Source organism: Dromaius novaehollandiae, chromosome 4 (assembly GCF_036370855.1).
Source record: "Dromaius novaehollandiae isolate bDroNov1 chromosome 4, bDroNov1.hap1, whole genome shotgun sequence".
Taxonomy (NCBI): domain Eukaryota; kingdom Metazoa; phylum Chordata; class Aves; order Casuariiformes; family Dromaiidae; genus Dromaius; species Dromaius novaehollandiae.
This window is the reverse complement of record NC_088101.1, coordinates 80,404,492-80,428,384: the sequence shown is the minus strand read 5'-3', so window position 1 is coordinate 80,428,384 and position 23,893 is coordinate 80,404,492. Positions and strand designations below refer to the sequence as shown.

Genomic DNA, 23,893 nt, shown 5'->3' with positions numbered 1-23,893 from the left:
AGATAGTGAGACTGTCCCTTTCAGTAACAGCATAGATTCAGGGGATGCAGATCTGATTGTGAAGTTGAATCTTTACTTAATCAGAGGACTCCAAAATTGATGGAGTGAGATACGGTTAGCTCTTCTCCCAATGTGAATGAAAAACTGGGTGAAAAAACATTGAGTGAAAATACTGCTCTGTTAAAATATATTCTTTTTTTACTGTGTAATAAGGTGTAGTGCCTGCAGTAGGTACCGTAACTATGTGGGAGATGTACATTCCTGTACAGAAGTAAGGAACCTAAAAGTAAGATGCAGCTTTTTCTTTTTCTTTTTTTTTTATAATTTGGAAATATTACACAAACATTTAAAGGACTAACACATTACACAATTATTTCTGATGATACAGATTAAGTATAGGTACCAAATGTAGATGGTCAGCATAAAATTTGTATGAACTGTAATTTTTGTTATGTTTGAGAACTTTAGCTTTAATATTGAAGGGCAGCAGACTTCTGTTTTAGCTCTCTGAGGTGCATAGAAAGGAAAGACATTATTAGACTTGGAGACCTTGGGTGGTTTAAGTGAAACTATTACACACCCCACTGAATGTGGTATTTATTTTATAAAAAGTTGGGATTACAAAAAAGAGCTTTGTTTTTCTAATGTACTTTGTTTAAAGGTTTAGGAATATTTACCCAACCAACTACATTTGATGTTGGTTGATGGTAGGTGCCCAAGTAGTGAGGTACAAAAGGCATCTGAGGATCTGAGCCAAATAATGGAAGAAAAAGCACTTGAGTGGTCACGGCTACAGAAGTACTAAACTTGCTTTGCAATATCTTCTAGAGATGACATTTTTGTTAAATGTACCAGTTATGAAACTGTATGAACTATACAAAACTGTAGTTTGAATGTACAGTTATGAAACTACAAATGCACATGCTAGTACATAGATATATTGGACATAATTGTTTCATCTGGATCATGATTCACTTGGATCCAAGGTTTTTTAAAGTGTCTGGCAGCTTTAACATGCCACAGCAGTAGATCTTGAGCTCGATATGGTTTAGAGACAAAAGTTTCTGCAGCCAGTAAAGCAGAGAGAGACAGATTGTGAGCATTATGCCTCATGGCGATTGACCCTTCAGCCTGAATGTCCAAGCTCTGCTTACCAGTGGGTTGAAAGGGGAGAGCTCTGGCACAAGGCTAGAGTGATCCTCAGACCAGTATCTCTGGAACTGTGACAATACTCGCAGACCATGTCTGGCTAATGTAGTGCCTTAAAAAAACCTGGTTGGATGAGCAACTTATATTGCTAAAGCAGTTTGCAGCAAGATACGCCCATTCGCCAGCATAATGCTTTGGCAAATTATTGGACTGCAACTCTTTAAGCATTTTTGCTGACTTTTGAGAGTTATGAAATAATACAAGAAGTGCATTTCCAAATAAGAGTCAGATTGCCTAAGTAGCCTGTGTGCTGTTGAGCAACTACAAATAGAATGAGTGGTGATACTTTTATTAGTAAGCATAAAATGTGGTTTGCCTAGGCTACATATCTAATTTGTAGTCATCTGGATTTGAATTTATGCCCAAATCATGGAGCAAAGGGGAGGGAGTGTGTGTGGGGGAGATCCCTATAAATATGGCTCTTTTAGTAGTTTACGTTTTCCTTGCGCTGCAGTCATCAAAGGAAAAATCAGGCTCAGGTCTGAAATCTGTCAAAATGCCAGCATTTATTTCTTTTTCATCCTGTGTTGGATAATATAAAAGGATGGATTAGGAGGACCTTGTAAAAGTCATTAAGTTTAAGAGATATTGTTTGACTAGGCAGTTTCTATTACTGGTACTGGAGAAATTATTTTTACCCATTCCGTCTTTGGTTATGCAGAATATCTCCAAATTTTGTTTAAGGTGACTGAGATAAGTTTTGTGTTGTGGTTGAATAAAAAAATCTGTTTGTTTGAAGCTGTCCCTTTAACTAGGTTGTCCTGTGATAAATATTCTGGTTCCCTAACCAAAATCTTCTGCCTCTAGAAAAATACTTAGTTGGCTTTGAGTAGATGCACATGAGATATTGGCATGGTGGAATAATTTGCAAGATCTTCCAGTGAGGGTATTAGCATATAAATAGCAGATGCAATGACGACCATCACAGCTGAGTACATTTAATTTTTAGTTTATAAGATAGAATGGGTTTTTAAATGCATAGCCATCAAGCCTGCTGAAAGACAAATGAAGTTTAGAGTTCACTTGTCTGAGGATGCCTTACATCATTTTTTTTTTAAGGGAAACAGACACACATAAAACTGAACAAAAGTGATTTCTTGGGTGAAAAGTAATTGAGATTGCAAACCAAGTTAATTAGACCATACAAAATTTATTTAATGGTCCCAGCTGTAGTTTGCTAGTGGTGGTTTAGTAAGTAGATATGACTCCTTCGTGTGCTATCTATTCTCTTCCTTCTTTTTCTAAAATAATTAGTAAATGCTGTATATCTAGTCCTATAAACTGATTGCATTGTATATTTCAGTCATTTTATTGCTTGTTTTAATTATGATTGCAGAGGCTCAGATTTTTAAATCCTCTTAACAGAATGTAGTAATCAATTTGTATAAAACTGGAAAAAGGACCAAAGGTTTTTCTTTATATCTTTCCAAGTGTTGTGTAGTGGGTGGAGTTTTTTGCAGTCATTACTGATGAGGATGAATGAGCAAGGCTTTTAACTGGACGTGTGGTTACACTGAAGTACACTAACAGCTGGAGGCATCAGAGTAAGAACTCCAAAGTAGAAGATATGATTGTATTTCTGCTGGCATCACTATCTGTTTTAAGTACTGATTTTTTATAAGATGGAGTTTGAGAAGGAAACATCTGGATTTTGGGGAGTTTTCTTTTTTATGGGTTAGGAAACAAATGGTCTGAGTACACTTGTCTACCTGGAAAAGTCAGCACTATTTAAAGTCCTTTTTTAATGAAAGTTAGGAGAATTGGGGAGACAGTATTCAAACCCCATATTCTGTTCTAATCCTATCAATGAAAATAACGCATGTTTATATTCTGCTTTTTTTTTTTTTTTTTTTTTCTGTATTCTCATACACAGATATGTTCACACCAAGAATCTAGAAACTGGTTAGCTAAAATGAGGCTTCCTCTGGCAGTGAGAGATCTAGTCAGTAATTCTGCTACTTTAGAAATGTATTAAAAATGTATTTCATATACATTCATATACATGCAAGCAAATACATTCATATATATGCAAGCAAATTTCAGTGTTGTTGCGGAGCAGATTAACACTGAACTGAAAAACTTTGATTCTCCATCAAACGCTTACTTAATGAGCAATGATGGTGCAAGTAGCCTCAGATGTCTCAGGATCTGTCAGGTCTGCCTTTAAATGGACCATCCGCTAGTGTTAGAGAGAACGTAGTTCACCCTTCATCTCCAATAAGATTATCAAGAAGTGCCAAACTGTGCTGGTGACTTGCATGGTATCGCCTGATAATTGGGAATGATTGAGAACAGACTTTTTTTTCCACATTCTTTGACAGGTTATTGAGAAACAACCAGTAGCATGACTATTTGTAAAGGTGTTTAATCCTGTATACTACAAGAAAAGTTTTTATCACTTGAGCTTGTACTTTGCTTCATATATGGAGTGTTAGAAATGGTAAATTGCTTGTTTTATTATTGTCTTGTTTTTATTGTTTGCGAATGCCTAACTGCTCATTCCTAAAGTACTGTAACTAATTCTACCTCTTAAGATATTGTTCTAAATATTTATTTTTCCAAAAAAAATCATGGATTTTTGGTAGTTGAGTTTTTTTTTTTTTTTGGTTGCCTGAAAAAGGTTTACCTGTAAAGGCAAAGCAGAGAACGGGTGGTTGAACTTTCATACTGCGTTTGTAGAGTTTGTTTTGGAACTTTCTTGATGTTTGAAAATTGGAATTAAAAAAAGTGACTTTTCTGACTGTAATAATATTGCCCATGAGCTCTCCTCCGTTTCACAGAAAGGGAGCGGGATGCCAGCGTAAATGGGATGCTTCTGATGAAGTATCACTGGAATGAAGTAAATCAAGATACAACTAGCCACTGATCCTGTGCAACTTTTGAATTTTCAGCAGTGATGGCTTTCATATTTGAGAACAGAAAGGAAAATAAGTTATCATGTTAAAGGTGATATCAAAATAAAGATTTTATGTCCCTTTGAGGGGAAAAGAGGGCTTAATTCCTGATAGTTAGCTAAGCAGTTTGGTTTTTTTTAAACAGGAAATCCAGATTTAATAAAAGACCCCAGTGAAATTCAAGGGTGTGAACAATAAGCATAATATTTTATGAAAATGACCCCCATATTTAAAATCTGGCATTATATGTTATGCATTGTAGCACCAAGTCCACATCTACCTTTTAGAAAATTAAAACACATAAATTCTGTTTAGTGTTTGATATGCACTGCACTAGCTGAAAGCCATAATGCCCCTAAAACCTTGGGTTGCTTTTCACCTTTCATAAATTCCTGGGGAGATTCTATACAAAAAATAATTTTCAGCTCCGTGGCTCATTGTTATTCAAACTTGATTGATTGTCGTCATTTACTCAGTGAGGAAGTTAAGTGCTCCTGTCATTTCCAAAGAGTATAATTGGGACGTTTCACAGGTCAGCGGTAGTGACAGGTTTCCCTTTTGATTAGTGTTAGACTGATAACAAAAATTACAGTTTCCTATGATTAATGTTTTCTATAGTAGCTGAACGCACAGCTCATGGGTTGTACCTAAACAAAGTGAATTTGCATCTGATTATGCCTTTTCTCTCTCAGGCTTTTCACATGCTTTGAAGTTTTAGACCATGCAGGTACATAGTAAAGTTGTTTCTGATTCAGTTCTCAAGCTGAGGGTTAGTGAAGCCCACTTCATTTTGGTATATTAATATATAAAGAGAGCTAAGTGCCTCCAACAGCATATCAACAAATTAGGGGAAATTTCAAGTCAGGATAGTACTCGCCTGGCTTCTTTGCAGTGCTCTCAGATGTGTCACGTGCATTGAGTACTCATATTATACAAGCACTATATCTTAGATACCATTTGGTGATTTCAGTTAAATGGTAAGTCTGAACTGAGTTTTCTTTTTCTTACTAGTTTGCGGTTATTTCTCAGTTCTGTAAACCTGTTGCTTCCTATGTGTACACAGGCTACTTCTGAGTAAAAACTGTAGAAATACACTGAAATTACTTTCCCCATTTTATGATGTAGAAGTTAAACTGTTTTTGCCTTCTGGACTAAAGCTGTAGATTAAGATCATCCATGACAAGTTTTAGGTTGGTGTAATCTTTTTAATAGCTAAATCAGGAATAGAACATGAGTATGTAAAATGTGATGATGTCCTGCTTCTGGCTGGAGAAATAGGAGTGGATGTAATTTCTGAACTTAACTAAATTGCCCGTAACAGATAAAAAGGGAGTGACAACACCAGCAGAATTTTGAAACCAAAATACAAACTAGTTTCTCATCAGTCTCTAGCCCTTTTCTATTGTACAGAGTACAAAACCTGTGTGTTTTTTTTTCCTTTCTAAAGGTCATCAGAAAGGTCTTCTAAAAGCTGCTGTTTATTACAGATGTGCTGCTTTCATGTCTGGTGCCTTTGCAAGTTTGTGATTTGTAGTAGAGCATTTGACCCTTTCTTTACATTAGAACTTTATTTTGATTTCTCTTGTGGAGGTCAGGTTCAGCGTGTATCTGTCTTGGCCGTGCCAGCTCGGGCCTGTATTGCCTCTTTCCTTTAGATGAGGAAAAATGATTGTGGTGGGAAACAAAAAGTTTGCTAGGATGATGCAGGATCCTACAGCATGGCTGGGAGATTGGCAACTCTGTTTATCTGCTGATTAGAGGAAGCGATAGCTTGGCTGGAGAGACTACATTGTGGTTGTCTTTAACAACAGGTTATTTTCAGAGAAGATTATGCTGGGATACTACTTTAAAATGAAGAATAATTAGACAGTCTCTGGTAAAGACACCCTAGTAAACCCACTCTGTTCTTCAGGACAGTAATTTTTTAGCTTAGAACTGCAGCTTTCTTTAATCAAAGTGTTTTGGTTTTTTTGTTTGTTTGTTTGTTTTTTTAACAAATGGAAAAATCCTGCTTCTAACTTGCACTATCCATTCATTATCTGTTAAAGCATATATTAATATTAATGTTGTTTATTGGTAAAAAATTTCAATCCAGCTTGCAAGTAATACTGACCAAAAAGAAATGCTGTTATTTACTTATTTGTTAACCACACTCAGTAAACCAAGGTTGGTTTCTAGGTTTTGTGGCTTCAGAGTGTATGTATGATTTAAAGGAACTCAGCTGTGCAGCTGTGACACATGATTAGAGTAGTGAATTAAATTGGGAAAATTCTGCTGCAGGCAAAACCTGCAGTATCCTCTAGTGCTTGTAACAGTGAGTAGTTGATAGGAACATCAACATGAGTCAGATGCAGTAGGAGAAGTAAAGAACAAGGCTGAAAATAAAAATTATGCTATTGCTTACCTATTGTGTTGGCTTGTTGCAGTGAAGTTGAAAAAGAGTGATAGTGAGCTCTGTGGTAAGGCTGCTTTTAGTGGATATCCTAGATTGTTTCCCGGACTATAAAAGTTCATAGTAAACACAGTAATTTGCTAATTATGTTGTTGTTAAGGATCAGGTAACTCCCAAGTTAGGCAAAAGAAATAGAGCATAAAACCTCCAACGTTGCTGTGTTTTTAGGGTAGTCAGCATTTGGGATTTTAAAACTCTGATAATACAAACCATGTCTGAGGTGGCACAGATGTTTTTAGCTTACGTGCATTCTAGCAGAAACATGCATTTTCAGGTAGGAAACAAACTGAGGAAAAATTTTAGAGGCTTGCTGGTATGTACACAGTAGTGGTTAGCTGAAATGAAATATGGGAAACCACTTACATGAATTAATTGCCCTAGTTAATTGGTAGGAACTCTATTTTTATTTTTTGGCTAGTCATAGATACTCCATTTCAGAATGCTATACAGATTTAAGTGCACATTTTAAAAATCCTGTTTTGCTGGTCTTGTACGCAGTAATCTGTGCAGTCTAATGGTATAAATGATTGAGATTTACAAAGTTAGTTAAGAAATGAATGTATGGAAGTATTTTGAGTGCTGCTATGAAGAAACACAGTGAATCATTGTGGTATAAAGACAAATCTGACTGTTCGTGCTTTTGTCAGAATTGAGCGTGCCAGTCCATCAGCTCCCTTCCTGTTTGCTTCCTCTGTGTTTTTGAGCCCTTAAACAGTCGGTGAGAGTATGTAGCATGCCACAGACTGTTAGGGTGCACCCAAAGGAGTGAAATGGAACAAAGAAGAGATAAGGCTCTGATTTGCTTATCAAGTCAAAAATCTTAATGTTATTTTAAGGTTCCTCAGTTGTATTTTATAGGTTCACACTTTCTCAGACTTCACCAGCTGTATGTGGAGTAATGGATCTCTTCTTTAAAGCCTCTTTTATACTTTAGGATAGAGTATGGCTTTAGAGATAAAACGTTAAGCAAAGGTCTAATCTTAGATAAAGATTAAATACATAATTAGTGAAATACTTTTGGCATAAGAGTAGCCTCAGTAGGGCTGTCATGATGTCTGCAAAATATTTTCAGTGTGGAGGGGAATGAAAAACAGTCTTAACATTAATAAAAAAAAAAAAAAAACCCACTCTCTCTGTAGATGAAAGCCTCAGACGATGATGATGATGACAACGAAGATGATGAGTTTGTGGAGGTCCCTGAGAAGGAAGGTTATGAGCCCTACATTCCAGACCACCTGCGTAAGGAATATGGTGAGTTTGCCCAGCTGTGAAAAGCTTTATCCCTGCATGTTACTGCTGCAGTAAAGTAAATAAACAGCCATTATGAAGTAATAAAGTGATCACTGGTGTGGGTAATCTCTCTGACTGCTATGAGGAAGTCATTACGGAGATAGGAGAGCAGCGATTGGCTCTAGATAAACAAATACTTTCTAGGAGCAAAAGCAACTGAGACTAGAAGCTTATTTCATTCCATCATGTCCCACTGTTAGTTTAGAGCAAGAAGCAGCTCTGTATGTGTTTATATGTGTGCTAAAGATATACTTAGAGTGAAGGGATTGCGAAGTGTATCTATAAATGAGCCAGGATATTAGAAATACTGGTAACAGTCTGGTGAGATGGGGTAAGATTTTGTACTGTTCCCTGCATTAATAGCCAATATGCAGCCACTTCCTCCCATAAGGTGGCCAATTTACAGCTGAGAACATAGGCTTTCCTTTTGATGGTGCTGTCATTGTCACAAGAAGTTAAATGGAGCTCAGCCTTTAAGTGTAGAATTCTAGCCACTGAGCACATACCAGATGACAAAACATAATCTTGGTCTTGTCTGCTTCATTTAAGTGAAGCAAGCCTTCTTTTAATACATTCTAAAATTTTTTTTGAAATAAGTCTGTACTTGTAATGTGTTCTTGTGAAATTGAGAGGAGAGTCACTGGCGAAAGTTCATCTAAAATAATTAAATTTCAGTGCATTACTCCTTGTCCTTTGTACATGTAGCTTATTAAGTGTCTGCAGCTTTGCCTCTGTGTAGCATGGTGCATTTTAAGGATTAGAAGCTTTAATACATTGTAGAGAAAAAGAAAGCGGCTGCCATCAAGTAAAAGTTAAAAACCTTAGACACTGTAATAAGTTTTTCTCCTTTATTTCATCATAGCTTTTCATGTAAGAATTGTTTTGACTTAAAAAGTATTGCTTGGGTTATGTTGCCTTTTTCACTCCTGTTCATACTTTTTTTTAGCTTATGCCGTTCACGTCACAGAAGCCAGGCTGCAGCTTTTACCTGAATAAGCCAATTGTTTCTTTTTGGTAAAACTAAGGGGTGTGCCTGTGTAAACCCAAAAAGATATGGCTAGAGTAACCTTTTGGACTGTCTTCTGCCATCAGAATTGCCTACAGACAGTGAGAGGGTGGTCAGTAATATTCTGCAGTGACTGGGATCAGCTCAAGGACCTCTCCTGATATGAGGTCCTCATAGAGCCTCAGTCAAACTTACCCTATCTAGACTTTCTCTGTCAAGACACTTTGGTACCCTAGGAAGTAAGCTCTGCATTGATCATATTGTATATGTGTCTATTTTCCCCTCCTAAGGACTTGCAATAAGTCCAACTGGCGGTTCCAGTTTGATTGGAGGAGATAAATGCCTCAGTTCCTACATTCCTTTAAAGAGTACAGAAATTAGCAACTGTACAGAGGATTGAAACTAAATCAGTGCCCTGGTGAGCAGACGACTGTTTTTTGTGGTTTGACTTGAATGACTTTTTTGCGCATGCGTTGCTTGAAACAAGCCACAGGCACATATTTTGTCCAACCAATACTTGGGGAAGATGAAGTGGAACTGGACTATTGAGACAGTGATGAGGTTGAAATGGGAGCTGGACGTATTCATCTGGAGAGAACACAGGACAGTGGCGTAGGGCTGTAGGACACAAACACATAGGAACTGGGCAACTTTTACCCTTTTGTTCATGGAAAAAAATTGTTATATTTTGATTAAAATTATACCAGTATATGTTGGCTAATCCAGCTGCCTCAGTCTTCAAATAAACACTGTGTAAGTTCTAATTACTGCTAACAACGGGCAGGCCGAAGAGAGTGTAATGGAAGAGAGGGCTAGCAGCCTTCCCGAACAGCATCTTAAGCGTATGTGGCTAGTGAGAAAGAGTCCAAAAACATTAATAATGAAAATAAGTAAATGAGCAAAGGAAGTTGGTCACTAAGATAGCCATGGTCCTTTATGTTTTTTTTCTTCCTTTGGCAGTACTCCTTGTGCCAAACTGGTCTTTTTCTTACTAGTTCCAGGGACTGGAACTTTATTTTTTCATAACAGCAGCCTGATGAGTCCTAACTCAGGGAAGTTCTAGTTATTTCTTGTCAGCTTCCACTGGAAGTGAACTGTACTTCTTTCCCTTGTTTGTCTCCCTTTCCTTCCCTGTCTCTCTCACATGCATGAGACACATTCACATTTTAAAAAATTAACCATCTTACCACTCTGTGTCAAACCACCAGTACATTGCTGCCCTTTGAATGCTTCCTCTTGGAGAAGGATAAGAGAATAAACTTATTGTAACTTACTACCCAATCACTTCTCAGGGGTGTATTATCTACCCAAGGAAGCTATAAGAATCTGTAGACAGTGGATTAAGAAATTCCCAATTTATATTTAAACTATTGCTAATAGGCACGTACTTTATATTGAAGAAGCCCAAACAGTCAGAAAATAAAACCTATCTCATCTTTTGTATGCATGTAGTTATGTGGGAGCTAATGGTCATGCTTGCTTGTTCTTTATTTGATATGTTTGTTTAAAAAAAAAATTTGAAACGTGAACAGTTCTTGATGTTCCTGAAGGAATTTAGTTTTTTTGCTGCCATTTAAAATAACTACATAGGCTCCCACTTCAGGAAAGAATATCTATTCAGGCAATCTTTTATGCACGTGCTTTCTTCCATCTTTATGTACTTAACTGCTTTCTTGAACCAACTTGTCGGTTACTAGTTCAAATTCTATTTTTAGAGGCCACTGTATAACTATAGCATAAATCAACTGACTTCTGTGTAATTACTTCAGGTCTGTAGAAGTAAAATTGAGAACTGTATTTGCTCTTCTGGCTTCAGTTATGCTTATATTTATAATGAGAAAGAAAACAAACTAAGCATCCTTATGGCACATTTTTGTTTAGGAGAGTGAATTGTCAAAGTAAAATACATGAGAATAAATTGACTTCATGGTCATATGCTACCATGGAGACTTAGCTGTGTTAGAAGGTCAGCTATCTACATAAACAAGATTGTTTGTGCCACGTACAAGTGCAGTTAGCAGTGCAGTTAGCTGCACCTTAATATGATCCAAGTATTGTTTTGCTACATTTATGTAGTTCATGTTTAGTTTGCAAGGACTCGCTAATAATCTAGAAGTCTGAGTGAATGTCTTAACTGAAACATTAAACCTTCACCTTAAATCTATTCTGACTGTTATGTAGAAGGTGTGAAAAAATCAAAGGCTTTTCCTCATGTTACTTTACATGAACAAAGCAGGAAAATTTAACAGCTCCTCAGATTAAATTTTTTATACTAAACAGTAAGACAAAGATGTAAAACATGGCCATGGAACTACCTTGAAATGTGACATTTAGATAACTGATTTAAAAGTCACTTTATTTCCTTTCACTTCTCAAGAAAATGAAAGTATTCTACCAGCAAAATAAATTTCAAGTTCAGATGCTATTTTTGATGATATACATATTTGTGATTCTCTTGAGGTCTGAAACGTCTGTGTGAAGGGAAGATATTTGGAGACGGAGGTTTTGTATGCATAAATACATACACACGTGTAATGTCTGTGTGTATGTGTATATGTAGCTGATGACGATGACCCCCAAATTGTTAATGATTTTCAATATGTAAGATGAGCTGAGCATGGGTACAGTTTGGATGGAGGGAGAATTAAACAAGTCAATTTGAATCTCCATGTGTAAGATGAAATGTAAATTTGTTGAAAGAATTTAGGTGATTAGATAACTGAAGTGTGAAGATATAACCCATTAGGGGTGTCATGCCAAATTAGCATTACCAGACTTTTAACGACCTCCCATTTGTATAATCCTTATTTACACTTGCACCTGATGTCTGCAGGAGACAAGAAACCAGCCATCCTGTGGTACCACAGAGCCGCTTTAGATGCGTTATGTTGCTAAAGAGAGTGTTTGGCTGAAAGAGCAGCAGCTCTGAAAATAATTTCCATAAGGTTACTCCAGTTCTCAGGACTCTGCGCCAATGTTACCTGCTTCTGTTGAAGAGTGACTTTGCTTTGTAGGGCTAGTACTGCTGACCACTTAAAAATTGAGGTATTATTTCAAAGCAGGCCTAGGGGCAGATAAAATCCTGTGTCCACTTGTGATTTCCCACATTACAGCCTTTGCTATTTAGCTGTTGGTTGCAATGGCTTAAAGCCCCATGATGGATAAGGTGAAGGACAGACCTATGCTGTTTGGGACAGGCTTCTTGTGACAGTCATAGAATTTGGTGCTGACACTAGGGTGAGATATTCCTTCCTGCCCTCTCTTATTCCCCTGGTTGTTTGGGCATCATTGAAGCTGAGCTGTGAACCACATGCAGAAGTGGCTTGGTTTGAGAGATGTGCTTTTCTGTGTAAAGAGCGAACAGTTTTCGGATCTAGTTCCTAGCACCATCAACCGTTCTCTCTGCTACTTGTACCTTAGCGAGGCCAACAGAGTCTGGGGAGCAGTTCCAGTTACAAAATATAGGTGTGTGTTAGCTCTCCAGACCCCGCTGCTTATGTTGAATAGATTTCCATTTACTGTAGTAGGAATTCAGGCACCTATGTTTAGATACAAAAATGAGTGTTTGAGACTGAAAGCTGAGTCCCATTCTAATTATGTAATATCAATGTGCTAATAGGCTTTCTCTTTACCATTTGAGCTTTCTCCCTAATAGGTTATTTGTAATTCTTGTCTGTGTCCCAATGCACGCATTAATGAATTTACTCATGCAGTATTACTTTGAGGTACAGGGAAGTGGTATTACCACTTTACAAGTGGAGATATGAGGAAGCTACCTGACTTGGGAGTATGAGCATGGAAGCAGTCTACTCTGGTTATCAAGTTTTGTCCTTACACTGATTAAAAACAAAACTGCCTCAGAAATGTGGAATATAATAGAACTGTCACCATTAGAGATAAAAATAGAAAAATTAATTATTCTTTTATTCCCTACATAACAGATTTTCTAAATGCTTCAAAATGTTTTTGTTTGTGTGGTCTAGAATACCCTTTCACCTGTGTCACGCTGCAAACAGTGGCACTGAACTTTAAGCCTTGTATGTTGGCTAACCAAAGGTATGGCTGTATAGTTTCTGTGCTGATTCCTTCCTAGCTGTTATTTACCTGCTTCCTTTTTGATGCAGTAGTTATAAAAGCACAGAAGTAGGAAAACAATGTGAATTATTGCATACAATAATAATCCGTTCATTTATCCTACATCTATATGAAGCTTCTCCCATAAAAAGCTGTTTTGTTGTCATATGTAAAAGATTTAAAGCTAAATGTGACAAAAAGAGCATTCATGCAAGTGTTCATGAAGTAAAACAGAAGCCGCTTATTTTGACCTATGGAAAAAATAGTCTTTCTTGCTGGTCTCTTTCTCTCCATACAGGCATCTGACAGATTTAGTTGATACAGAATGATTATCTATTATTTTTGCCGTGTTATGTATAACAAAAGTGTCAGTCATGGGTGGGTTTTTTGTTTAGAACTTTGTTTTAGAACTTTGAAGATGAAGTTGTTTTAATAAAATGTTAATGAATTCTTCCATGTTCAAATTAACAATCAAATTACAGCTGTTAAATACTAATTCATATTTGCCAGACAGGTTTTCCTCAGTTCTGTGATTTCTCTTCCTTTTTTTTTTTTTTTTTTTTTTTTTTTAAATAATATATATGCATGGATAACATGGAGAAGAAACACCAATCCAACACTTGGTGTTGAGCTTACATTGGTAACTACAGCACCTAAACATCTCTGAAATACTGAATGAAAGAGAGACTTCTTTCTTTGCTTTCCAGTCTTTCAGGAAAAAATTTTGTTTAGTAGCCTGTGATTTGGATTGATTGGGGTTCCCTGCTGGTAAGCATTTTTCAAGAACTTTAATAAAAATCATTTTGCAATAGCTCTAAAGGCCGTATGGTTTTGGTCACACTTGGACTTTCACTGGAGAGAGCTAGATTATCATGGTGATGACCATGAAGTTGAAGTAGACATGGCTCAAGGAAGAGTCAGTGCAAGGAAGAGACTGCCGGTGCGAGATCAATACAGCAGCTTCTGTTGCTAACGTGTCACCATATCTCATACAAAATGAAAAGTGGATTTATTCAGGGGGTGGGTGTATGCCTGAAGAGCAGATTGTTACAAATTGCTTTCATCAGCTACGGGCCATAAAAGTGTAGATCACTGTAACTAACCAAGTGATCGTGCCCTACCTTCGTTGTAATGCAAACAAATGGTTTTGATGCTGTTATCGTTTGAGGAGTCTAAAGAAGTCTGCTGGCTGCTGACTCACAAAATGGATACTCATGTGCTGGCTAAATGGGAATTAAAAATGATACTTGAGCTTTTCTTATTGCACACATTTCTCAGATTTTCTGGCTTGTGCTTTAAAAAGGCTAATGGCTCTCTAGTTTGGTTTGATTTGCCTGTTTTTCCATACCTCAGGAACTTCCTGAGGGTGGAGAATATGGAGAGCAGTGTTACACAGAAAAACAGCTCCGTGGAGACCGCAAGGAAGGCAAACCCTCAGACGTCAGAACGTGTGAAACATAGTTCTCAGGAATCAAGTTTGAGACTTAGAACTACGTTATCACCATTACATCACGCTACTTCTTGTTAGGCTACATAAGCAGTTGTCTATTGTACTTGACTTCTTTATGGGAAAACCTGAAACAGGCTTTGTAGGGGGAGAGGACAGGTAGACTTATCTGCTTACCTTCAGCTTTCACTACGTTGTGATATTTGGCTTCCCCTTTCACAAATTAAGAAAGTACAGTTACCGCAGTTGTTTGTCTCTCACTGAGCAAGAGGCTAATACTTAGAATAAGATTCTATTACTATTGCTATAAATCCTTTAAAAAAAAAAAAGACAGTTGTTATATGATTGATTTGCCATAAATAAAGAGATAACGGATTTAGCATTCAAGTTAGGGTTGTTAGTATGTTAGGATTGTTATGCAAGTTATGAGTGAAATAGCATACATTGATTTGCCATAAATATATAGAAAACAGATTTTCAGCATTCAAGTTAGGACCTTAGCCCTGATCTGCTGTAATCAAATATATTCGTATTGCATGATTGCAATTTTTCTTAGCATACACAACATTAGAAGTATCTAATTGTAAATGTACAAGGAAGATTGACTCATTATATTAGCATGTTTTGAACATATCTGTACATAGGCAAATGTATATTCTATATAGCTACAGTTAGGACAATAATTGAGTAAAATTTATTATAATCCAGTATTTGGAATGAAGATAACTTTGCATATTTACCAAAAAACTTGATTGACACCTCCAGGAAAATACTTCTACATGCATGTAGTAGTATTGATTGTAGATGTTTCTTCTGATGCATCCTAATCGGTAGATCACACAAACCCTTCCTTGCTCTCAAGCAAGGTCCTTTTAAGCAAATAAAGTTCCATGAAAATGTGAGAGGACATGGGATGTATTTGATACCATTGAAATTCTTAGAAATTAATAGTGACTGAACGAGATGATGATAATTTGTCTGAGATGTTTCTGATATCAATGTACTTCATAGGAACTGCGTAATAGCCAGGGACAGCAGTTCGTTTTGTGGCATTTGAGGGCAAGAAAGGGAATTGTCTATCATACAATTTTAAAATTAAAGGGGAAGTTTTCTACCATAATAAGTGCTAAATGTTTTTATCCTTCTTATCTCTGTATGAACTGAAGATACTTTTTAGATTTTGTTTATAGCTGCTATTTTTATAATTGTTTTTTCCCACTTTAGAGTTCTTTAAGATGAAGAGGTACAAACAAGAGAAGAGCCTTATTTTATAGGTAGAGATGAAATTTGCTCACAGTTAAAAAACCTGAATATTTTTAATTTGTGATAAAAGATCAGATGTGTCAGGGGTGACTTGTGTAATTCACTTGAAGCTTCATCCCTTATGAGTAACAGAACCCTCAGAGATAGTGAAGTCTTCCTACCATGTGATCAACTATGTTAATTTTTGTTCATACGTCTGTGTTCATTTTTGTTCGTATCCATTTATGCATGGATAGGTATTGCAGGACTGATCCTGAAATGCTGAAGCTATTTGGGAGCTATACCACTGACGTTGACTTAAACTCTCTGATCCATGAGTCCGTATAGAGTAAACTTGCAAAGTTCTTTTCCCTTAACAATGAAGTTTATTGTAGTTGCTGAGTAAAATATATTCACTTTTATCCTTATATATTCACTTTTTTTCCTTCTTATCTATCCACTTACTCTCTACTGTGATATTATACCGGAACTGCTAGATTTTCCTGACCTTCTGGCAGTGTGTCCATACTAGATCACGTATCCATACTAGATCATGTATATTTGGCTTGAATAAGATTGAATAAATGGGAAACAGAAATTATTATATTCTTTCAGGAAAGATGAAGTCCACAATACTTGTTTATATTCTATCTCCATTTTTTCAATTAAACTTAAGTGAATTTGAAGTAGCTAGATTTTGTCTAAATCCACACAGCTGAGGAAACCTGTGCTTGCTCTTTCTCTGAATTTTCACTGAAGGGCTTTTATCTCCCCCTAATCCCACCATTTCTGTCAGGACATAATCTCTTTCTCAAATTTACATTTTAATTACAAGCCCAGCTGAACTAGCTAAAATCAATAATGTCAGCATTCAGCAGCCTAACTTCGGCTGAAACCCCAGCCTCTCTCTTTCCTTCTATTGATTTATCTTGTGAACACGGTCTACTTTATTGCTTCAGGCAAATAGGTGCCATTTGGTCAGTTTAAACAAAAAAGAGGTTTTGAACATTTTTTATGATTCTTCCTAAAAGCTGCTATTGGAAGAGTTTTAACCCAGGTACCGTGCTTTTGTTGCAGAGAATACACAGAGCAGCAGAATTCTTAAGATAAATTTTACTTTTAAAACTGCATTCAATGCCATGTATGTCTTAAACAGAAAAACCCTACCGTGCCATTAGATACAATCCAAATACTGCTGTTGTCTGCGTAGTAACCCTTTATCTTGTCAGCAAAAACTAATTTTATAAACAAAATTTAAAAAAATGCACAGCAGTGGTGGTTTTAATGGTGTAGTAATGTATTTACCTTTAGCCATTTTTCTGTTAATGGCTTAAAATAAGAAATCAATGGAAAAATATTTTGTTCTTGTAACCCTTAAGAATTCCTATATTGATCTTTTGGATGTGATTTTATCTATCTAAATGTCACATTGTCCATTTATCTCTCTTGCCTTTTCTGTGGGTAGCTGATTGCTTGCCTCTTCTCCTCCCCCCCATCAGTGTAGTGAATGAGTGATCACACTTTCCATAAAAATTATAGGAAAAAATTGGAATAAAACTAGGATTTTCTGAGAACTTTTAACACATAGACACATTCTCCCTGAAGAGGAAAAAGGTGTGGTGAGAGACGCATACTTTGAGACAATTTGTGAATAGCATACATACAAGTGCTCTCAAAGCTGTTGCTTTAAGCAGTGGTTTTCAGAAAGGTGTTCTTGTCCTTTGGGGGAGAAGAAGAGAAAAAAAACAAATTTAAGTTATAGGTACAGCCTGTTGTGTTTTTCCTCAGCTAACCTTGTTCATGCCAAAGGGTCTGTTTGTTTGTAACTATTTCTATCATAAAAGGAAGTTTACTCTAAATCCTGATGATTGGAGTTATAGTGTGTTTAAAGGTGGATCTTTTGGGTTAGTTCTGTTTCACTTGGATGCAAAGCACCTGCCGGAAAAAGCTTTTTTGCTTTCCTTTGCTCAAGTCGGCTATGACAGACATCAAGGCAGAATCCTGTCCTGCCCCCTTTGCAGATCTGTGAATTAAAGGGTGCTCCCCTCAGCGGAATAGTAAGTGCTGTTTAAAAAAAATCCCCAAAACAAAAACAAAAAAACACTTTTGTGGAGTCACCATTATCTCTTGTATGGCAAATCCACAGCCTAATAAATCTCATGAGATCATTTCTTTTGCTACTTAGCTTAGATGTTCCTCTGCTTAGTTCCATACCGTTATGCTTAATTATTATTTCCCTTATTGATGGTCCTTTTGCCCATTTTCACATGGTTTTCCACTGTACAGATTGGTCTTTTGAATGATGTGTTTTAACTTTTTTTTTTTTCTTTTGAGCCTTGTTAACTTTGGGAAGGAAAGATGAGGTGAGCATGCCGTGTTTGTTGCTTTCATTAGGAAACATGACACGGGCATGACTGAGCAAGAGAGTAGTAGTGTCAAGTACGCTCACTGGTGGCATTGCCAACAGCCAGCAGAAGCTGGCCTACCTGTGTCTACAGCTGGTAGGCAGGTTCTTGCCTCCTATCTGAGGAGAGAAAAGGCAGAAAGGGGTGATCTTTCTTGGCACTACAGTCCATGCTGAGTTCAGTTCCCAGGAAGCACTGGGCAGCTAGAGCTGTGCTCTGTCGTCACGCCTGAGACTTGTTGGAGAATCTTGTCTCACAGGTCCTGGTTGTAGCACAGCATCCTCTGAAGGGGCACCTAGCTTTGATTTTTACACATTTACATTTCTGCATGCCCTCATGAGGTTTCTGTATTTTAAATGTATACGATTTAATCTTAAGTTATGGAATTCTTAGTTACTGATAGTTATTTAGAGTGTCGTGGTACTTCGTTATTGTAGGTATCTAAGGGAAAATAAGCATACAGTAGACTTTATATATTTTTTGACATATTTCGTGATGTTTGCTTATGCAGACTCTCTGGTAAAGGCAAGCTGCCGTTATTTTGTACATGTTAAATGTGTTTTTCTCTGAAATGAAAGTACTTTATGTACCAAAGTTCCCTGACACTACTGATCCTGCAATTGCCCACTCAGTGCCGAGAGCGTAGATATCATATTAACTTTTCCTTTTCTGGTTGGTGTCTTGTGATCTATTTAATGACCAGTGAAACAAGATAGCAAAGCAAGAATAGTGCTGGCTAGAAGTGGACAAGAGACCAAAAGCCCCAATTAGATGATCACTAACCATGTCAGGTAAACTCAGGTTGTTTTCTAAATGAAGCCTGAGATAATTTGCTGAAAGTTTTAGTCCTGCAAAGTCATGGGGATTTTTTGTGTTCTTTTGGGGGTGCAGCCTTGCATTTCAATTGCTTCTGTTATAAAAAGGTTTTCGTTTTCTGTCCTAAAGGAGAAGATGTAGTCTGTTATGTTAGTGTGAGGGATCATGTCTCTCCATTTTAGATGTCGTTGGTTGAAAAGTTCTTGTTGCTACCGCCAGCTAATAGAGTTGCTTCTCCAGCTCACTGGTAGAGGCATGTGCTGTTTCACTGCCCAGCCTATCTAATTGCATCATTACAGTCTACGCTGACTGTTTAATCTAGCTGTAGAGAGTAATTACGTTGCCCCACCGCAGAGCTGCTGCTGCTGAAAATCTGTGCCTGGTACTGCCTTGCAGGGGGCTGGTTCCTCAGGTTTAACTCAGGTAATCAGCGTCTCTTCAGAGTGCTCTGCGCCTATGCTCCATGCTTCTGTCAACACTTAAATATTTTATCTCGACATATAGTGCGTCCCAGCATCTGTGAAAGAAGAAAATTCTGTAGTTTGAGAACGTATTTTGGATTCGAAACTTGCCGCTGCGAGTGGTGCTGCCCTTTAACAAATCACTAAGGAAGAAGAGAATGTATGTGCAGCCTCTCTGAAAGAGAGCTTGTGCTATAGCCTTGGGTCTGAAGGTTCAGGGAAGCATCTCAAACAGACTTTGTTTTCTCACCTGGTGTGCTATTTCCCTGCCAGCCGTGCTGGGTGTTGATGGCTCCCATGCTCTGCAGAGAATTGCCCTCCCACCCTCTTTGCCAGGCTGTAAGAGTTTTAGCAGTACTTTTTGCTAAGACACCATAGAGAATTTATCTCAGCACACAGGAGGATATGGATATCTGACTTTCCTTTTGCTTTCTGCTGCTCTGGGATTTCTTTTGGGGCTCTAGGTGTTATACAATGAACTTATGTAGTGTTAATAGTTCCTTTCTTCTGTTTAATCTTGATGCAAGCTTGAAAATGGAAATGACAGCAAGCCGATGTGACCCTAGAAACTTGTGTAGAAAAAGCAATATTACAATTTAAACAAACATATATTGTTAAAACTCTTCTTTCCAAGGTGAAGTAATATTGTTCTTTGTCATCATGCCACAACACAGAAATAAAAACATTGTTTTGATATACTTAGTTACTTGGTACGTTTCTGTACCAAAATAAGAAAAATTTCACAGACAGAAATACCACTGCTGTCTACTGGCCTGTATGAGTAAGATGATGTCTAATGTGACCTGAAAGCAGTAAGATAGCTTCTCAATGCAAAATCTACATTTTGAGTTGTTTGGCCCTGCTGTGAAGTGTTCAAGGGAAGGAAAGAGACCCCTCATAAACATGTAACTCTTTTGCAGGATTAGAGCCCCCGTCGCCTCCAAGTGCACCAGCAAGGGAGACATCAGTAGGACCAGCTCTACAGAGCTCCTGGCCCCAGCCAAAAGGAAACGAAGATGAACTTGACCCAACCTGTGCAGCTGCAACACTGAAGCTCATTAGAGACAAGCTGCCAAAGTTACCACCTCCATACACAAGGTTTTCTTTGTTTTAATTCTTTTAGAGACTTGTATTTGTTAATGACAAAAGCACTCAGAAAAGGGCATCCTCAAATGGGTAAGCTAAAGGCTAAGGCTGTGTTACTTTCACTTTAAAGTTACAGTTCTTTTACTCAGATGTACGTTCACTGCTTAAAACTGGAGCTTTTGCTAATGATTGTGCAGGCTCTTCAGAAATATTTTATTAATGAGTTGGTTTAAGTTGTATTTGGTGTAAATGGTATCTATGAAAATATAAAACAATTCCCCCTCTCCTAACCAAAAAAATCCATCCCCATTTCTTGGGAGATTTTTTGGTTCACAGCTAAACAGATCATAATCTTAATGCTAAATTAGCAATTAGTTTTGGCAGTCTCAGATTTCCTAGTGACTTATGCTATCAATACTGGTTTGGAAGCATCGTTGTACCAATTTCAAAGAACTGTTTATTGTCAATCCTATCCAAAGCTTGCTGAAATTCCAGGCTTGTCTAAGATTTACCTGTGAGTCTGTGGCCACAAGACTGGAATAATTAATTAATGGTATGTTGTTCCAAAAAAGACACTTCTGCACTGTCCAGGAAAAAAAAACCCCCAAACCTAGCAAACTGGAATGTAATCTCAGAAAGAGAAACTGCAGTCATTGCTTGTGCTGCTTATCCTGTTTGTTTATTTTGCTTCGTTTCATTCGTTTGTTGTTTATATCTAATCCCTTTTCTACCCACATACATGAAAGTTGTGCAGTTTGCTTGTACAGCTTGCTGCTTTTCTTAAGCATTTTTATCCATAAGTAATGTGGTACTACACTGCACTGCCAGTTCCATCTTTATCTTAGCAAAATGTCCCAAAGATGCAAGCTGGCACTCTGCCAACAAAAGGCTGCAATCTGCAACCACCATGCAAATGTGGGCATGAATTCACAGAAGCAAGACAATTCTAAATTCAGTCTGCAATACCAACTCTGTAGCTCATATGATCCATCCATACTGCTTCACATATAGACCTCTAGGCCTCCACACCAATGATACAATATGTTTTAGCTAGCTGTAGCTGCATGTGCAGTTAAGTGTAATAGTCTGTATCCTTAAAAAAAAAAAAAAAAGAAGTGGGAGGGAGACAACCCTGCAAAAGGTGGTTGTAGCCCTCCTAGATCTAAGTTATTGTTAGTGTTTGTGTGAGAAGTTAATGGAAACAGAGAAAAAGTTGTGATCGTTGCTGTTTTCTATTGACTTTTCATAAACTTTCTCCAGCAAGTCTGCAACTGATGAGCAAGCAGCTTTGGAAGAGCCCGACAGTAAGACAAGAAAATTAGCAGAAGAAAGAGCTAAAGCTCCCATCATGCCTTTTGGATTAGATCTTCACTACTGGGGACAGGACCAGCCAAGTGCTGGGAAGATTCTCAAGTAAATGCTCTTTTTCTTTTAAGGCTAAATAAATAAATTAATAGATTTACTTGTACTCAGAGGTCATGCAGAAGGGTGAATCTTATTGCTTTTGATAATTACTTTTCTTTTTTCCCTTGTGTTATGGGACCCGTAAACACAGTCAGAAATTCTAACTTAAAATGGTATTTGTTTTAAGAAGATGTGATACTAATCAAATATCCTTTGATGGTTCAAAGCACATTTTTCTGCTCTTTTTGTGTTTGTGTACTATTTGCAGCGTGGCAGCACTTCAATTTAAATTTGTACCTTATTATGCAAAGTCCTATGCAAGTACATAATAGACAGTGGCTCTGCTAGAATTTTACAGTCTAAATAAATAGCAGACAAGGTAGGAGAAAGACTGGAGGAGGGAAGGGGGCAGGGGGGAAAAAGTACTTTTCCTGGTTTTACAGAGCGCTAACTGAGGAAATTGATATGCTTGCTCAGCCGCACAGGATATACGTGTCAGTGCCAGAATTTGAATTTGAATCTCTCAGCTCTGAGTTCACTTTTCACTCTTGTCTGGGAAGGTTCTGTGGTTTCTTGGACATGAAGCAGTGCTAGTGCTGGGAAAGCTTTAGCAGCACTGGGGAGAACTGATTATAGCTATACGTCAAGAACTTGTATCTAGCAGTTTGTTTTTAAAGCTTTTTTGTAGCCCTTTCTAATATTTTTGTATGGAGTCAAAGTTCTCCTATGTATGAATTTTGTTTAACTGCACTAGAAATATAGGATCAGTATGGATCATACTTGGCTTGAAGAAAGGGAAGAATTCTTGACTGGATGGCTTGCAAATCAAACTTACATAACTTATATAATTGCAATATGGACCGGAGTAATAATGTTATATAACAAACCATAAATGGTGCTGCAGCATGAAGCCCAAGCAAAATATCATTATCAGCTTTTCCACATTTGCACACTGAGGAGTATTGGTTTCCCTGACACAGGTTCTTCTGTTTTGCCTGATGTTTCAGGTAATATTTTAATATTTCATGTAATATTTTTCTTCATCTATCACTTTTCAGAGCAGTAGCTAGATGACTGTCTTGCCACACTTGCCATCCTCGTTTGCTGGTTTCCAGTGCCTTTTTTGAGGGGGGGAAAAAAAAGCACTAAATGGCATCAGTTAGATTGCTTCTGTCACAATTCACTCCAGCTTGACTTAATTCTCAGTGACAGCATTTGCAGAAGGGAACAAGAGGAAGGCTCTGTCCCTGTACTTGATTTTATAAAATGTTGAATGTTTTAAATTATTGAAAGCAAGTGATATTTGATACAGCGAAGTGTTTTAACACAGTCACTCCAAGCTTTGAGTTCCCTCTGGTGAGGCATAAGCTCTTCAAGGCTTATAAAACAGTTAAGATTTTCAGCAAGGCTTTAAGAAGCATTTGTCTGTGATAATGCCAAAGAGGTAGTAAGGCTTTATTTTACATTGCAAATGAGTTATTCGAGTCATAAGTGAAATCAAAATCATATTTCACTGCCTACCTTGTGCTGTACTGTTTTATTTTTATGCTTTCCAATAAAATAGAGGGCACACTTCTGAACCTTATAGTCTATGACTACAGATATGCCAATCTAACCATAGATAATTTAAGTAACTCTGTACACACAGTACCATTGACCCCAGATATAAAATATATCTATGGAAAAATTAAGGTAGTCATTAGCCAACTCCGTTAACTTTTTCTGTATGCATGTGTGCTGTCTCTATAGGATGCTTAGAACAAAAACAAACAGCGCATATAGAATATGTATGGAATTTGAGTTTCTAAAATCTGAAGTGAAAAAGCCTTTCCCCATCATTTTTTAACACTACAGTACACTTCACTACAGCATTTAGGAGACACTAAGATTTTGAAATATTGGTGGTAAGACTGTAGCTATCAGGAAGACCATTTCCTGAAAAAGTTTTAATTAGCTGGTAAATGGTGAACTGGCACCTTCTGTGAAAGGTGAGAGTAACTGTTGGCTTTATAAAGAGCTTGGTTGAAACCGTTTTTCCCAATTTTGCATTTGCTCAACTTGTTAAGAACTGTTAAATTGAGTTTATATAGCTTAGTTGTACTTTTAG

General features: G+C 37.3%; 1 protein-coding gene across 2 annotated transcripts in view; it reads left to right on the top strand.

Annotated features, from left to right (window-relative positions):
• The window catches only part of UVSSA (UV stimulated scaffold protein A), a 60,374-nt gene that overhangs the window by 17,755 nt on the left and 18,726 nt on the right, over positions 1 to 23,893 (top strand). For both annotated transcript variants that reach the window (XM_026112736.2, XM_026112735.2), the window contains 3 exons: positions 7,695 to 7,806; positions 20,217 to 20,394; positions 21,643 to 21,795. In XM_026112736.2, coding sequence (XP_025968521.2) covers positions 7,695 to 7,806; positions 20,217 to 20,394; positions 21,643 to 21,795 — 443 coding nt within the window. The remainder of the gene's footprint in view (positions 1 to 7,694; positions 7,807 to 20,216; positions 20,395 to 21,642; positions 21,796 to 23,893) is intronic.